The sequence below is a fragment of the Quercus lobata genome, chromosome 12 (assembly GCF_001633185.2).
Source record: "Quercus lobata isolate SW786 chromosome 12, ValleyOak3.0 Primary Assembly, whole genome shotgun sequence".
Lineage (NCBI taxonomy): Eukaryota > Viridiplantae > Streptophyta > Magnoliopsida > Fagales > Fagaceae > Quercus > Quercus lobata.
This window is the reverse complement of record NC_044915.1, coordinates 36,561,745-36,579,577: the sequence shown is the minus strand read 5'-3', so window position 1 is coordinate 36,579,577 and position 17,833 is coordinate 36,561,745. Positions and strand designations below refer to the sequence as shown.

The 17,833-nt window shown below is 31.7% G+C and overlaps 1 protein-coding gene and 1 non-coding gene across 2 annotated transcripts; both read right to left on the bottom strand.

The window, feature by feature from the left end:
• Positions 1–4,497: 4,497 nt before the first annotated feature.
• Positions 4,498–8,604, bottom strand: LOC115972145. Its single transcript, XM_031092322.1, has 5 exons — positions 8,066–8,604; positions 7,878–7,951; positions 5,912–6,041; positions 5,517–5,819; positions 4,498–5,040 (listed from the first exon to the last, which is right to left on the bottom strand). Exons 1-5 carry the CDS (start codon positions 8,195–8,197, stop codon positions 4,768–4,770), a joined length of 912 nt encoding a protein of 303 aa, XP_030948182.1. The 5' UTR covers positions 8,198–8,604; the 3' UTR covers positions 4,498–4,767.
• An 8,629-nt stretch (positions 8,605–17,233) lies between these two features.
• On the bottom strand, positions 17,234–17,306 carry TRNAK-CUU. The gene has a single exon. It is a non-coding gene; the product is annotated as a tRNA-Lys (tRNA).
• Between the last annotated feature and the right edge of the window lie 527 nt (positions 17,307–17,833).

Sequence of the window (17,833 nt, the reverse complement as noted above, 5' to 3'; positions counted from 1 at the left end):
TGTTTTCTTAATTCAATCTTTCATCTCCTCCAATCATTGTCCTTTAAAAAAATTTCATTTGATTCCTTCATAAATTTCTAAATTTTCTCCATCATTATCATTTTAAATTTTCAAAATTTCATCTACTTTATCCCATCCTCTTCCATCTTAATTTTCTTATAAATTTCTTTTTATTTCATTTCCACCTCTCTATCATGTTCCTTCAAAGCTGTTCATGGCAAAAAAGATCAATACTCTCTCTCTCTCTCTCTCTCTCTCCAATTTTGTTTTCTCTTTTGGTGGATTCTTTTATTGTTTTAACCTTTGTTTTTCCGCTAATGGTGTTTTTTGTTATTATTGATTTAATTATCACATCTATTTATCTTTTGACAAATTTGTATCGACTTTTATGTATATTTACGTATTTTGGTATTCCAATTCTCGATCACAAGTTCTTTTTCTTTATCCCATTGATTTGATTTGATTTGGGTTAATAATTAGTTGTTTTGCAAGTTAGAATTTGATTTTTTTTTTTTTTTAGTAATCCATTTAGATGTTAAATTAAATTATGAGATTTTACCAAGTTTTGTTTATTTTTTTAATTCTTTTGGGTGGACATATTTATAGTTTTTGTAGAGAAAGTAATCTTAATAGTTGTATTAGAAGAACCCTATATTGCCACTTATTTAGACAAAGCAAAGATTAGTTAAACAAAATTAATTGGATGAGTGACATATTTTAACTTTTGCAATTGTATTTTTATTATTATATAAGAATGCATATAGAAAATTAATTGGGAGATTTTGCTAATAATTGTTTGTTTGTAATCTTTTTGGGTGGACAATTTTGTATTTTCTGCAAAGAAAATAATCTTAATAGATTATCAACAATAAATTGTTTTCCTAATTGATCCAATTAATCATTGTTAAGCGACAATTGATATGACATTTTGTTTGCTAGCAAAGCATATTCATATGGTTATGTTTTGATTCGGTATATATTTATGAATGTATTGAGATAAGCATTGTATTCAAGAAGAGAGATTATGAATAAATGAAAATTTTAATATAAAAAGAAAGTTATATATATATATATAATTTTTTATTTATAGAGAACAAAATATTCATTATTTTTTAAAAAAATCAAGCAATATGACATTTTTTTTTATTTTAGGAAAAAAAAAATTCTTGCCCTTTGTAGGATTGGTAAAGGATTGTATATAAAAATTTTTAAAAAGAACATTTCTCAATTAATATTTTAATATGTCTAAAATTAAATTCTCTTATGAGAAAAATGCTTTATTAATTACATATTACTAATCCTAATATATGATTTTATATATTTTAGAAAACAAATTATAATTTATATTTTATTACAAAATAATAAGATATTCTCACACATTGCACAGGGTTGCGACTAGTAACAATAAAAGGTAACAGAATTTCCACCATTTCAGCACTATGATATGAGCAATGTTACATACACAAAAAAAATTCACAACAGTTAAGTTGGAAATCTTTACTAGTTTTCTTTAGGCTCACCATTAACATCACTTTTTTACTTATCACTAACAATCTAATACATCAACAAAAGTAAAATTTTGTGTGTATGGACTTTCTCCTATGATATTTGACGTCAAATGGATGAAAACCTATATAGCTTCCACATATCCACAAAGGGTAAACAATGTGCTAATTCATTAGTGAGTAGTGCTAGGACTATAACTTTTACCACAACTTTGTTACAGCTTATCCATCTGGCGAGTTGTGAGTAGTGGAATTGTAGACCCACATGAGCCCACCACTTTTACTCTATCATTAACAACTTGCCATGTCGGCAAGTTGTAACAAAATTTATGATCTTAGCATTTTCCTTTGTCAGTACAAGATGTGCTCAACAAATTTCTTTATATATGTATAGCCTCCACACTTTCTATTAGCTCAACATCAATGAATGGCGAGTTAGTTACCCTTAATATTTTTATCTCCATTTATTGAGATAGATTTCTCTTGGAGCAAGAATATTGTGGTGAATTAGAATTTGCTAAAATTGTTGAACTTGAGTTCAAAGTTTTCCCTTTATTATGTTATATATTTAATGATTGCTTATCAATTCATAACATTTATATTTGAAATTTAGAATGTTAACAGAATTTTGATGAAGTTTAACAGGTTTGTTGCTTACTTATTAAAAGGTAACCGAAATTCAACAAAGTACATTTGGAAACTTCAATTTCAAACCCATCCAAACAAATGAGTTGTTCAATCATCTCGTGGTTACAGTATCAACTATAACGTAGTATGCGTAGCCTAGGGATTGTTTAAAAATTATAACAATCATGCTTAGGGTTCGTTTGGATACCGCTTATTTTGCTGAAAATTGAAAACTGAAAATATTGTAGCAAAATAATTTTTAAATGTGTGAATAGTGCCGTGGGACCCATTTTTAATGAAAAAAGAGGTTTGTGGGTCCCGTGAACAATGCACGGGACCCACTGGTGTGACACATTCCTGTGAAATATTTGCTGGTCAAAGAGGTAGTGGGTTCCATGCACAGTGCACGGAACCCACTGACAGTACCGTGTCCCACGTGAAACGCAGGTCTCAATAAATTAAATATATAAAAAAAAAAAAAAAGGGAAACACAAACGTAGCATGGAGAAACGCATATTTAAAATTATAAAATTATGAGTTTATTTTTTTTGGTAAACCAACACTTATATAAATTAACTACAAATAAGTCTATTACAAAAAAGCTCTGCCTTATCAAAAGCCAGCAAGTCCTTCACCACAACCGGTGGGTTAACAAAAGTAACATAGTCAGAAGAAAGGGTAGCTCCAAACTTAGTCAATGCAAAAATTATGGTTGTTATAAGCATGGTTATAAGTTATAAATTTACTAGACCGATTTAGGATTCGGTTTTTGGTTAAACCAGTCGGTCCAACCCAATTTTAAAACCATGGCTATATCTTATAAGTTATAATCTGCCAAAAAAATTTAGCTTGAGTTCAAGTTTTCCATTGCTTTGTTATATATTTAAGTGATATTTATCAATTCATAAAATCAACATTTGAAAATAACCAGATTGAAATATGGTATAAAAATTAAAGACCAAATATATAATTTGCCCTTTAAATTTTAACAACATTTTGATGAAGATTGACAGGTTTGTTTCTCACTTGTTAAAAAGGTAACCAAAATTCAACAAAACTCATTCGGAAACTTGAAATTTTCAAACCAAGTAAATAACTTTCACTGTAATGAATATGAGATCCCTCTAGTGGCATCCAAACAAGAATATGTCAAATGAGTCGTTTAATCATTTCACGATTATAGTATAAATTGTGAAATAGAACCAACAACTTAAGAGGTTACTTAAATTTAAACAAGGATGATTCAAATTAGGCAACCTAAGCCCACTGGGATATGGTTTTAAAAGGAATTGTACGAGCTTTTTATTTTTATTTTTTATGTGAATGGTACGGGCTTTTGGTTTGGAGGCTCTCATAGAAGTACTTAATTTTGGATCTAAGAATGAGACCATAATGGCACTATAAATAGGTACTTTTTTTTTTTTTTGGTAAAAACTATAAATAGGTACTTGAAACTTGAAAGTGGAATTAGACGTGTGGCTCTTGAGTCTTGAAAGAAATGATGATGGTAAGTTGTAACCAACATCGAAATGTGGGTTTTAACTTTTAATTGAGAACTCCCAAGTCGTTGTTGCGTGCATTCCTTGTGATTCACCGGGTCCATACATCTCTAGCAAACAATTGTGAAGCCGCTTCCATAGCTCTAGCAAAAACAGGAGAAACATATTGCTCTTCTTCTTCTTCCTCTTTCCCTCGTTAATTTTTAGGTAAAATGCATTTTTACATTGCGCAATGAAAAGAAACAGGTCGGAATAATAAAAAAGGAAGACCCAAAAACAGAAATTCTAAGACCATATCATAAACCACAACTCTTGACCGTCCATTTGGCAAACTATAAATGGTAAATAAAAAGTAATGAATTCATATAAAATTAAAAATTTGTCATAATTAAAGCAAAAATTGTGATTTTTTATATGTACTAAAGTTACTATTTCAAAAATTGTGACACTTGTCACTAGTCCAAATTTGTACCTTTATTTTTATTCCTCTTCGTCTTATTGTTTCGAATGAATTGGGGTAGAAGATACCACTACATGCCAGAGCTCGACGGCTTTGACAGTTAAGACTTAAGACAGCTCAGCCCACTGTACGAGTACACCCCTATTTGGGTGAGTGCTCCTACTCCCAATACCACTCTGACACCTTAACTTTATCCGTTTTGCATAGTCCAAATTGGGATCTGAAATCCCTGTTGCTGTCACAAGGATTTTTTCTCTCTCTTGGAAAAGAAAATACAGAGAAGTCAGGAGTGTACTAATTTAAAAAAAAAAAATGAGAAATTTTTATATTAGCCAACGTTTTAAAGCAACATGGCTCAAGAGCTTCAGCAAGGGAAATATATCACAACAATAAAATGGTAAATAAGTGATAAAATTTAAGCTGCTAAAAGTGCTAACAGCAGCCCAAGCACTTTCATTAAGACAAGCCGCAGAAAACACAAGATTATGGACATTCAACCCAATTAATTAGTACTTTAGTCCATAGTTCTGGTTGACACGTTAAAACCTAACCACAATTCCCAATTCCCGAAACCCAGAATGCAAGGTCAAATAATATAATAACACATCCTCGCTAGGACTAAAAAACAAAACCAGACACCAAGGGATCATAAAACAACTGAGTTAGACCTAACATGTTAAACCAGGGCAATGCTGCTCTCGCCACCTGGGGGCTTGCGTACACCACCTAAATAGTCTCGAGACTCTGCCTTCCCGTCAGCAAAGATGTCATTGCCACTCATCTCTCGCAGTTTTGCCGTACTCAGTGATTTATCAGCAGCTGATGGAGGAACGTCACCCTTGAATATGTCATTTCCCGAGAGCTCTGTGAATTTCTTGTTATATATTTTCTTGGCCGTCTTCATAACAGGTTCATCATCGGACATAATATTGCTCTGACCTCCAGCAGGCTATGAAATAGATCAATTAGGAACCAGTCAGGCCTTTGAAGTCTGTAGAAAATAAGTAATAGACCAAAAGACCCGCATATATAGAAAAAAGAAGACTCTTGAAGGGTAAGAAAGAAAAAAATCAAGAGCAACTGTATGCTTGAGCCAGAAATGTGGATGAAACCAAGCGTGCCCCTGTGCTGTGAGATATTTACCATGACATGAACATACAAAACCTGATCCTAGCAACTTATTATAAATACATAACCATGTGGTCAAATTGGATGAATCTATTTACTTCATCACTTCCTAATGCATCAAATCTAAAAATGCTCTATTGCCAGCCTAGGCATGAAGGCCTTTTCAAACTCTCCCGACATTAATTATATAATTCCTACTCTGCAATATATGTACATACACGTGCACAGACATGCAAATATGTAGGGAAAGAGAGACATCATGGAACTTATGTGTATGCATCCATGCAATTCACTCACATTAGAAACTTTGACAGATGTGCGTACTGGAGCAGCTTCACCAATTTCTATGCTTCCTTTCAAGTCCAATGTACGAGCAGTTACTGGCCGAGGTAAGATTTCAGGAGGGGGTGCAAAGATGTCATGCCCACTAAGCTCCTTGCACTTTGCATCAGAAAGCTGCTTCTTCAAATTGGCGTCCTCACTTTCCAGTGTCCCACTTAACTCACGCTGCTTTGCAACCTCAGGCAAAGTAGTAGGCTTTTTGGGAGATACACTATCTTCCTCACCAAAAGAGATATGGCTAATTCCGGTTACGGCTTGCTGGCAATTCCAAACAATTAAATACAAGTTAATACAGAGAACAGAGATCTGTGTTTTCATAGAATGTTGATCAGCAAGAAATGGACAGACACCTGGTACATGCGTATTCCTGTTTTGTTAGCTGGAGTAAGGTTGGCAATTTCAGATTCTACTTCATCACTTTCTCCATGAAATATGCCACTACCAGTCATCTCCTTCATTTTATACCCAGAACAAGGTTTCCTGAAAGTCGAAAGGGTTTTAGAAACCTTGGATGAATAGCACACACTAACATGGCCCTATGACATCTAGGGACATCAAGAACATGCAAATAATCAAATTAGAAACTGGAAGTTCTTTTTAATGCATCACTTGATTCGACTTGATAACATATTCATCCCTCCATTTGCATCAAATATTGTATAGCATCAGTAAAGAGACATGGAAACTGCACAGCATGGCATAAGAAGAGAGACACAAACTACACTATAAAGGAAAATTTTGAGTTTTTTTTTTTTTTTTAAGGAAAACAGTTGCAAGGAACATAATCTTAAGAATATTATTGTAGCATCAGTAAAGGGACATGGAAACTGCACAACACAGCATAAGAAAGAGAAGCGTAAACTATACTAGAAAGTAAAATTTTGAGTTTTCTTTTTTGTTGAGGAAAACAGTAGCAAGGAACATAATCTTAAGAATATTATCGTAGGATCAGTAAAGAGACATGGAAACTGCACAACACAGCATGAGAAAGAGAGGCTTAAACTACACAAGAAAGGAAATTTGAGTTACAGTAGTAAGGAACATAATCTTAAGAATATTCTGCCACTTTTTTTACCACACTCCTCAGTCTCCTTGATATTTTACTGATTTCTTCTCCTAAAAAAAAGGCCACTACCATTTTTTATAGCATTAAACCAATGCTTGTAAATGAAAAGGATCTTGATCACTTCTAAAATAAATGAAACTGATTTCACATCATCAGTAGAGATTAACATATACCATTTTCTCCAGGGTCCTAACACAATGAAATGCTTTCAAATGTTAACATAAAAATAATAAGATTAACAAATACACAATAAAAGTTCATTTGTATCATCACATGGTAAGCATTAGTGGCCTGCATCAAGTGCTAAATTCAGTATCAGTACCAAATTAATAATGAAAACTTTGATACAAAAAGGGAAAAAATATATATATGTTACAAATATGCATGCTTTGTAAAGCACTGAAAACTAATCTTTGTAGCAAATAATTAGAGCTATAAATACAGGGATATAATTTGCTTGAAAACATTTTCTTAAGGAAAAAAAAAAAAAAAAAAAAAAAAAAACATTTTCAGTTTACCTAAAGTTTAGGATATGGACTTTTCACCAAATGTCATACCTATAGAAAACCTATACACCTCTCCAACTAACAAAGAAAAAAGCCAAATTGGACCTTAGTGACACTGAAAATTAGGATCTCTATGGCTCCAATCTCCATCTAATCCTATATTAACCAATTGAGAGCCCAATTTTAATCACAAAAAAAGAGCCTCCTAAGTTAACCATATTAAATTATCATTAGACGAAGATCTGTTATGGAAACAAACAAAACGCAATATCAATTCCCAGTCTGTTCATAAAGGGAATTCAGAATCACAACTTTGACGTAAAAGCCAATAGTAGATCCAAACATTGCGGCTACATCCAAAAGATCCCGCATTTTAATTTAATAATCCCAATTTTATTTATTTCAAAAAAATAAGCAACATAATTCACAGAGAGAGAGAGAGATTTGAATAGTTTGTTCAAAATCACGCGCTGAATAAGTAGATCAATCACAGATCATTGAATAAATCAACCAAAAAACGTGAAAAATGTTTATAATTCTAAAACATATATATATACACACATTTCGCGGAAAATATAGAGTCAGTCAACCTCTAGTAAAAATATCTTAAACCGTGAATAATGCAAAACAAAAGCTGAGTCCAAAATTGAAAATTTAAACTACCCTATGTTTCATGCAGTAAAAATTGGAAATTATGAGAAGAAGAAAAAAAAAAAAAAAAGCGGAAGCAGAAGCAGATCTCACCGTTTGTTTAAGCTCTCGAATTCCTCATCCGTGACTTGTCCTCCAAACACAACCTTACTGATCCCATCCGACGGCTAAGAATTTCCCCCACCAAAAAAAAAAAAAAAAAATTTAATTTCCAAATCAGTAAATTAAAAAAGAAAAAAAAGAAAAAAGAGTAATTGTTATTGATATGAATATTTTTGTACCTGGTGGGAGCGCGTGGCGGAGCGAGAAGCAGAGGAGGCAAGGTTAGGAGAATCGGCTGGGGGATTCTCAGACCAAGTGAGCAGATCTGCTGTGGATGTGTGTGGTTTTCTCACCGGTGTGCTCCTCTCCATTCTTACTTCTTTTGTTTGCACCAATAACGAATCACTTGCCCGAATTGGAAACCAATCTGGAAAAAACAGTCACACAGAAATCGGTATTTCTCGGCGTCGTCGTCGTCTCCAACTTTCTCTCAAAACAAAAAATAAGAAATCACTGTGTGAGAGACTGGTGTTGGTGTGTATTCAGGCAGAGAGTGGGGTCGTTGAGAATTGACGATAATGCCCTCTGCCTGATCTAGAACTTTCTTTGCCTGCTACTAGTAGTAGTGTGTGTCGTTGCTTCTACTTTTATATGTGTGGGCTCTTTGGAATTGGGGAGTGGATTGGAAGGGAAACCACTATTATTCTGGACTTATAAGAAAAGCAGTAGCAGCTACTCTTTCTTGTGTTTTAAAACACAAAGAAATTCTTTTAAGGTTTAAAATAAAAAAATTTTAAAAAAGGACAAAGGTATTTATAAAGTTTTATAACCGTCGATCTCTCTTTTCTCTCAAGTCACAAGTCACAACTACTAAATTTGAATCTTGTACCGCCCTTTCTGATTTTTATTTATTTTTTGTTTTTTTGTTTTTCTATGCTCAGCAGCATGTGCACCGAATGTACCGTCACGTGCCGGTCATTAAAGATGATCTACCGGTTATTTTAATATAATGGGATTTACTATGATGTCCCTAAGTTTTAGGCTACCAAAACTGCCCTTGCTCACTGTAGTAAGCAAATGACCCTTGACCGTGGAGGAAAGGGAAAGTCATCCACTGAATTTATATTGCATCTTTTGAGAAAGGTTGTATGAGACATTTTTTTTTTTTTTTTTTTTTGAAACATGAGACATTTTTCTTATAATGTATATGAGTCACACATTAAATTGCATTCACTAAATTTATTTGACAAAAAAAATGACCCGGAGGAAGACTTTTTCCTTTCCTCTTCTTCCCACCATGAAGATGGTATTTTATGAAAGGTTTATGCTAACGAGCGTCCTTAGGGCACTGATTAAGAATCTAATTAAAGAAAGTTTTGACATCACTATTATAGGAAATGAAAAAAGCCGTCAAAACATTAATTGTTTTTTTTTTCTTTTCTCATAAAAACTTTTTTTAATTAGATTCTTGACCAGTGCCTTAAAGGCACTCGTTAGCATTTCCCTTTATGAAAAACTCTCAGGCATCTCTTTCACGTTATGTAGAATTTATGTGTAAGAATCACATACATATATTGTAAAATGGATATCTTATAAGGCCATTTCATAATTTATATATATATATATATATATATTCCTACAATAGATGTGATTTGTGAAAGTTTCTTACGCATTTTACTAATTGCCATTTAATAACATATGATGATGCTTACATATAACGATGAGAGTTTCCAAATCACAATATTTAACGAGCTATTTTTTTGTTTAGATTTGACTATATTGTTTATGTACAATTCTCTAAGTACAAGTATACTTTAACTCAATTTCAACAAAAAAGCTAAAAAATTTATTCAAACGAATTAAATTTATATTGATTATTGCTTTCATGTTTTAATTACATGAAATATACATTATTCTCAAAGGTCTTTTTTTTAGGGTGTTTTCAAAGGTGAATTGAGAATATAGAACAACTTTCTTTTAGTCCTATCCAGCTAATTTCCTAACTCCATCCTTACATTTATTCTTGTTCACAAAACATATAAAAATTGCATAATTCACCTAAAATTTTATATAAATAATTAAAAATATATTTAAATCATGGATTTGAAACACATAAAACCCGTAACAAGTAATTATCACACATCCAAGAATTCAAAAAGTGATTATCACACACTTTACAATTATTAACAATTTTGTGTTGAAAGTTGACATTGTTGCATATAAAATGATAAAGTTGGTGCAATTATTAATGCTTTGTGACCCTGCTGGCAACTAGAGCAGGTTCTACTTCTACATTCCTCTTCAAAGTTAGTGTACCCATGGCCTTCATTATAGCATGGTCAAAGCTTTCGAAGCTAAATTGTGACCTTGGATAATTAGTACCTATTGACATTTTTTTTTTAAGAAGCAACTCTTTTTGCCACACAGCTTCTCCAAGAAGCGCATCAGATTCAACTCTCCGCCCATGTGAGCACTGAGAATTGTAATCCTTATCAGCTTCATTCGTGGGGCATGTCCAAAAAAAAGTTTCACGTGTAGTGAATGGGCATCGATCATGACCATTTTTCTGATCCTCATCATGTGCTCTTTTTTTTCACTTTTACTTGGAGTTCTAGGCTTCTCTTTTTCTTCTTCGGAAAAAACTCTTGCCGGGGAAATAGTAGTTGTAATTATATGTGGAAAAAAAAAAGGGAAGTAATCTCTTGCTGGTTGTGATTCTTGTGAAGTTTGCACTCTACTGCACAAAATAAGGGTAGAGCTGTCATTTTACTAAGGGGTATTTTCGTCCTGTAAAGTACGAATATATTCGTTGTGAGGATCATAAATCATAACGATATGTAAGGACAACGTAATGATAAAGTGATCCGTTAGAAAATAATAATAATAATAATTCCACCCAGTTGCCTACAGGCACCCATTACGGGAACTGTTATTTTGAATTTGATATCCCATTAACTGGAAAGAAAAAAAATTGTTATATTATTCATAATTTAAATAGATAATAAAATGTTGATATTCAATGTTTGTTTAAATATTGAAGACAATAATATTTAATCTATTCATTTTCATAAGATTTTAAGAATGTTTAATCCTGTTTGAAAATGCAGTGCAAAGTCCCAAAACCAAATAGTAGACAAAACATATTCAATTTCCTCTGGCATAAAAGAAAAAAACAAACCTTCAATTTCCCGAAAAGGAAAGAATGCTGATTTTAGGGCCATTAGCCACGTTCGAGCCCAGTGGGCCTCATCACATGCTCAAGTAAACTGATTTTGTTTTATTTTTTGAGTATTTTTAAATTCTTTCAACAATGAATTTGTTTGTTTCCATCCTTCAAAATTTGTTTAAATTTGAATTTAAATTTTGGGTGTTGTTTGATTTCGATCTTATCATGTCATGATTTGAGGAATTAACTCCAGAAATCTCGTGGAAAACTTCTCATCACAATGAATGACTAAAACTAAACTGTGCAAGAATCCTAAGATTGACTTTGAGAGATTTGTTTATTTTATTAGAATCAGGGCAGGTGTCTCTTCTAACCAAATTATTTGTGTTGTCCACGTCAAGAGCATGTCAAGCCAGAGCCAATTTGTTTCGTATTCTAATGAAAGATTTAAATATATAATAGTAGCATTTAAAATTAATTAAAAATACTACTATTAGAATAATGACTTGTAAAAATTGTGAGGTCTCAAAATTTTGGCACAATATTATAAAATTAACTAAAAGTTAAAAATCTTCATATACATATATATATTAGTATCTAATTCCGTTTATATACATGGGTATAATTAAAAACAATCACAATTTCACGATTTAAATTATACTTATTTTTTAGAAGATATTCAAATTATACATAGTATTAACTTATCCATTTTTTAAAACATACATTTTTAAAATATGTAATGGTTTCTGATTATATATATGTATATGATTTAAAATTGAATTGTATATAGACTTTTTAGTTTTTGCACCAGATAATTCACGTGCTACAAAAATTTAAAAATTCAATGGACACTTGACGCAAAATTAGATTTCAATTGAAGTCCAATTTAAAATCTAATTGGATTTTGATTCTTCGATTTTTATACTCAATAATTCATTTGGTAGAAAAATTAAAAATTAGATGGGGCACGTGATGAGAATCAAATTGAAATCTAATTAGATTTTCTCTAAATTTTAGCTTTTAATATATATATATATATATATATATATAGAGAGAGAGAGAGAGAGAGAGAGAGAGAGAGAGAGAGAGAGAGAGAGAGAGATCTATAAATAGTTAATAGTAGTTTTTTTTTTTTTTTTTTAAATTTATAACAATAGTTACTAGTAGTTGATAACTTGTGCAATGCACCGAAGAATTAACCAATGTATTTTTTTTCTCTATTTTATTTTTGGTCTAAGTATAAAAATTGACAATTATGGTAATTATTAATCATTTTTCATTATGCCAAAAGTCTTGTATCTCAAATGATTGACATCTCCTAGCGTTTTCTAAATAAGATGTTCATGGTTCGAATTCCCCTTCCCTTAACTATCACTTTATCAAAAAATAAAAAATAAAAATATTTCATTATAATTGAGATTGTATATATGGAATTATCTATTTTACTCTAGAGATTAAATTCAATAAGGATGTAATGTAAAACCCAAGTGTAGGGTCCTAATTTGTGGTCCAAGCCCAAAATGTATGGGATCTTGGCCCAATGAGTCTAATACAATAAATTTGTAGAAAGTGGTTCAAAAAACTAGGTCCTAATGAGTTGAACAACGGCTAATATTGAATTAAATGACAATCAAACACGAATAAGAAGTTTTTGATGTCAATGGACTTTCAGTCTGATGAGATCACAATTGTATATATTGATTATAGTTGAATACAGAGACAATTTAGATTGCTACAGTGTTCTCTCCCTCTTTTTCCGATTCCCTCTCCATAAAGAGTCTTTCACCTTATGTATCATCTTTTGGACCATCTTCACCTTACACCTATTGATCATCCGAGCCCTTACTTGAGTACATGTCCCATCAAATACCCTCTCTGGTTTTCTGTAAGTTGTGGTAACCAAGGTAGCACTGTTCAGAGGTCTTCTCTACATAAATGCAGTCAGAAAAGTAACTGCAGTGCATTTAATGCAGTGGTGGCAGTTTTCCCTTTGATATTTTTAGGTTTCCTTCCTTCTCGTATGTTGGTGAGGCATGTCTCTATCATTGGAGTTTCTTGAAAGATTACGCTAACTAATGGAGTACATATTGTGAACTATATTCATCATATCCGAGGGGGAGTTCCTCCTCGGACAACCTTTCACTTGTTCCCCCCCTTTAAGACTTTAATTGGGAACATTTAACAACTATTTGCTCCTCCTCGGACATATCAATGTTCTCGGACAAGACCCAAGACCCAATATACTATTTTGGGCCCTCGCCCCTACAGCAAGTTTTACCTCTCCAATCCCAACATGTCACATCATCATATTTTATATTAAGAATAGACACAACCACATTCAATCAATTTTAATACTCATTTGAAAATATAACTTAATTGAGACTTTATTGAGATGTTATTATGTGTGGTAGGATGTACTGAGTTTTAAGTAAAAAACTAATGTGACAATCTCTTATTGAATGATGTAAAACATGTGTTTTACACCCATCTTTACCAAATTTGAACTCTTTATTATAATACTATTCAATGAAAATATGATTTGACAATATTCTAATAAGAGATTTACCATTGCACACCCTTATCGTTATTGTCACTCCACAAGTACAAATTGTGAAGTCTTACAGACTTATATGGCAACATTAAGATAAGTCAAAAACTTAAAAGGCTTCAGTTATAGCATAGGCACATAGCACGGCAAAATTTAACAAAATATATTTTGCTTCTCTTTTATCTTTGGTCTATACATATGAATTTTGGGTAAAATACAATTTTGATTCCTTAATTTTACCAAATTTTTTTGTCCCTAAACTTTAACTTCTTTTGTCATCCTTAAACTTTGTAAAGTGTTTTTTTTTTTTTTTTTTTTTTTTTTTTTTTTTTTTTTTTTTTTTTAGTTTAGAGAGAAAAATAAGGATGAATTTTTTTTTTCAATTGTTAAGAGATAAAAAAAAATTTTGGTAAAGTTAAAAGATAAAAAGTAAAAAAAAAAAAAAAAAAAGAATCAATATTTTAGGGACAAAAACAATATTTTTAGAGTTTAGAAATGAAAAATAAACTTTTGATAAAGTTTAGGATAGTAGTATTTTACCCTATAAAACTTTGATGATTATGATAGTTATTAACAAATATTTTTATGATTGTGTTTGTATATGGAACTTTATTTTACATTAGGTAATTATGATTGTATTTGTATATAGAATTATATATTTAAGCATTTAAAGAAATATATAGTGTAACAAGATTCAATTGAAGAGTTTAAATACAAAATAGGATTTAAATTCAATTAAAAATATATATATATACTAAAAAATGACATGTAAGATTATGAGGTTATAAAATTTGATATGGCATAATATTATGAGAGCAATCAAAATTCAAACCGCTTCATTTTTATATAGATTAAATTATAGATTATAGATTGTTACAATTTCATTCCTTACAATTTCAAGATTACTTTCCTTCAACTATCAAGTTTGACAATTTCATCACCCTACTTGCTACTTTAAAAATAAAGTTAGTTCTTTTGAGTATAAAATTAATTTTATGTTAAAAGTTGAGGGATGAAACTTAATTATACAATCAATTGACCTAATCGACACAACAAATGTACATGGATGTAATAGAAATTATCACATTTTAGATGACCAAAAGTGTAGTTTGAACTTTGATTGTTTAAAAAAAAAAAAAAAAAGTTGTGGTTTGATTTATTTATTTGTTTTAAGGTTTCTAAGGGACCCCATTTATGGTTGTGCGATTCATCGTCACCAAGCTAGGATGCAGGAGAGAATATTTTAAGTAGATATAAGCAAAAAGGGACCGACCGAACGGACCGACCGAACATACACTATTTTTTCTATTATTAAGTAGACAACTTCTATTTTTAGAAGTTAGAACTTACTTACCAAACAGAAAGAGAAGCGAGGATTCCTGGAAGAAGCTGTAATGTCAGTCTTTACTAGGCTCATATGCATTACCTATTTCATCTAATCAATTAAATAATCTTTAAGTGTTGCTATTGAACTATAAGTCTAACTACCATCATCATGATAAGTTGGTAAGTAGTACCATATTTACTCTGAGTGTAAGTAGCACAGCTGCCAGTCACTGTTTTCTGTACATTTTAGTTACTTTGCTAATCAAGGCTGCAGAAACTATATAAAATTAAAGTTGAACCAGTCTGGATTCTGAAAAATACCTACTTTTTACTGGCCAACAATGAAAGCGTTCCACGTGAAGGGAATTAAAATGTTACAGCTATTTCTTCTTCTTCTTCTTCTTCTAGAGTTATCTTATCTAGGGACCGTTTGGATTGTGCGTCTACACGTCCACATTTTAGTGTTTTGCATTTTTTTTTTTACCAGTGCCTCCTGTTCATGGGACATGAACAGTATATTAAGGCAAATAAACAGTATTTTCATTTGTGAACAGTAATTGAGATTTTTTTTTTTTTTCAATTTTCAATAAAATAAGTGGTATCTAAACACACCTCTAATGTCTCTCTCAAGCCATTGGCCATGTATGTTTTCATTTTTTTATTAGAAATAAATATAGTTAGGCCACTGTTGGGAGGAGGCGGGATGAGGCCTAGTGGGTTAGTCCAGCATCCTGCTAAAGGCGAAGGCCAAGTTGGATCGAATCTTAGTCAACCTGTTAGTGTTGAACTGTCACTTTTTAATGAAACAAATTTGCGCTCTTACCATTAGCTATAGCTTTTAGTGTGCACTTGAGTCTAACAGCTTTTATGAATGTGAACCGTGTACATATCCAGTCATTAGGCCAAAGGATATTCCTCCATCCACACTTTACAATTAAGGATCTAAACTAGAGTCTAAAGCTAAAGTACAATCATTGACATTAGTTTAATAATTAACTAAACATCAATTAATTAGTTTCAATAAACTAATGATTAACTTGATACAATTCAAAAAGGGGGCTGTCTTGTAGTCACTAGTCATGCAAGCTTTGGGCAAGGAAGATGTGTTGTCAGGAGGATGAAGACAACACAGATTATCAACCACCTAAACTGGGGGGCCAAATGCAAAGAAAACTTGTATCTGGATTCTGGTGTGAGTGATTATCATCCCCTGAAAAAGACTACCTATTCAGCCTAAGGCCTTAGAGCACGGTCACGTTGGAACTTTTAGCTACCAATCGTGCTGTAAAACTTTATCATACTAGCACTGTTTGCAAAGCATTGATAAGTGCTGTTTATCATACTAGCACTGTTTGCACTGTTTATCATGATGTTACTGTTTTTCTCATTGATGAAACTTCCTGCAATTTTAACTCAAAATAAAAAATTACTACACCCTGTTTTAATATTGACAACGAGTAAAAAGTGCCAGTTAACTTGGTACGTAATTGTTGTGCCTAATGCTTGAAAGTTGTAAACGTTTCTGTTTTTCTCATTCATGAAACTTCCTGCAATTTTAACTCAAAATAAAAAAATTATTACTACACCCTGTTTTACTATTGACAAAGAGTAAGAAGTGCCAGTTTACTTGGTAAGTAGTTGTGCCTAATGCTTGTAATTTGAGCAAGCACTTGAACACCTTAAATTTCCAAAAGGAAATGGGAAAAGTAGATAATTATTTTATATATGATGCATTTTTAATTAACAAGTATTAACAAATAAAAGATTTAACTACAAAATTCATATAAAAGAAAGTAGGCAATTTAATTAAACTTTGCTTGGAGAATTTCAAATGCTATTTAATCAGTATTTATTTAATGTTGGGTTGCTTTATTAAAAAAAAAAGGTTCTAATTAGTTTAAATTTTCATAGTTTAATTATATCACAATGATGACTTAAAAAATGTGAACTTTCAAGAACTTACATGGCATGCAACATTACAAAAAATTCATTTTAAAAATAATAATAATAATTTAATAGTTTTTTTTTGGTTAATAATAATTTAATAGTTAATATAGAGTCTTCAATTTTACTTGCATTGATGAGAATATTTTAATAATAATATGTCACCATCAATAAGTGTCTCACTGTCTTGTTATTGTTGTGCTAAAGCAGCAAAAGCTAGTTTTTAGGAGAGTTCATTTGAAAAAAAACAACCTTTCTAAACCAGTTATTAAAAAACCAATTAGTAGGAAAGAAAGAGGAGAACAGAAGAGAAAAGAAAGGATTAGAGCATTTTATAAGAGCAGTTCAATGGGATCGTACAACCACACTGAGAAAAGTACTTCCTCATTATAAAAAATGTAACAATTGTCATTATCAAAAAAACGCCCACCGTGGGGCTCGAACCCACGACCACAAGGTTAAGAGCCTTGCGCTCTACCAACTGAGCTAGACGGGCTTACGGTACAAGAGGCTAGAATTTTTTATATGTTTTTTTATGTTCTTTTTCTTGTTGCTACATGCCTGTTCGGTTTGGAGTACTTTGTATTCCCGGATATTTTGGATCGTGTTCGTGAGTCGTGACCCTAGACGTGTTTTGCAATTTCACCAGGTGCCTGTGCCAATACCTGGGTAGCTTTTCCGGATTTTTTTTTTTAAGGAGATTAGCAAACCGAGATATAACATGAGGATATGTATATCCGTTGAAAAACTCACATCTGCTAAAGGAGTAGAAATTACAATAAATTCTTTATTCTTGGTAAATTCTTCTTTCTAGGAGCGATCTTCCTTATCAAAGCATCTGAGCAATGGAGTTGAGAACGTTCTTTGTATTTTTTTTTTTTTTTAATAATTCAATATTTGGGAAATATGAGACTAAATTTTGAATGTTTCTATTGAAAACTCAAGAAATTTTCGATTAGTTATAGCTACAAGCAGGGGCGGAGCCAGCCTCCATCACCAAATGAAAGAATAGAAAGAAAAAAC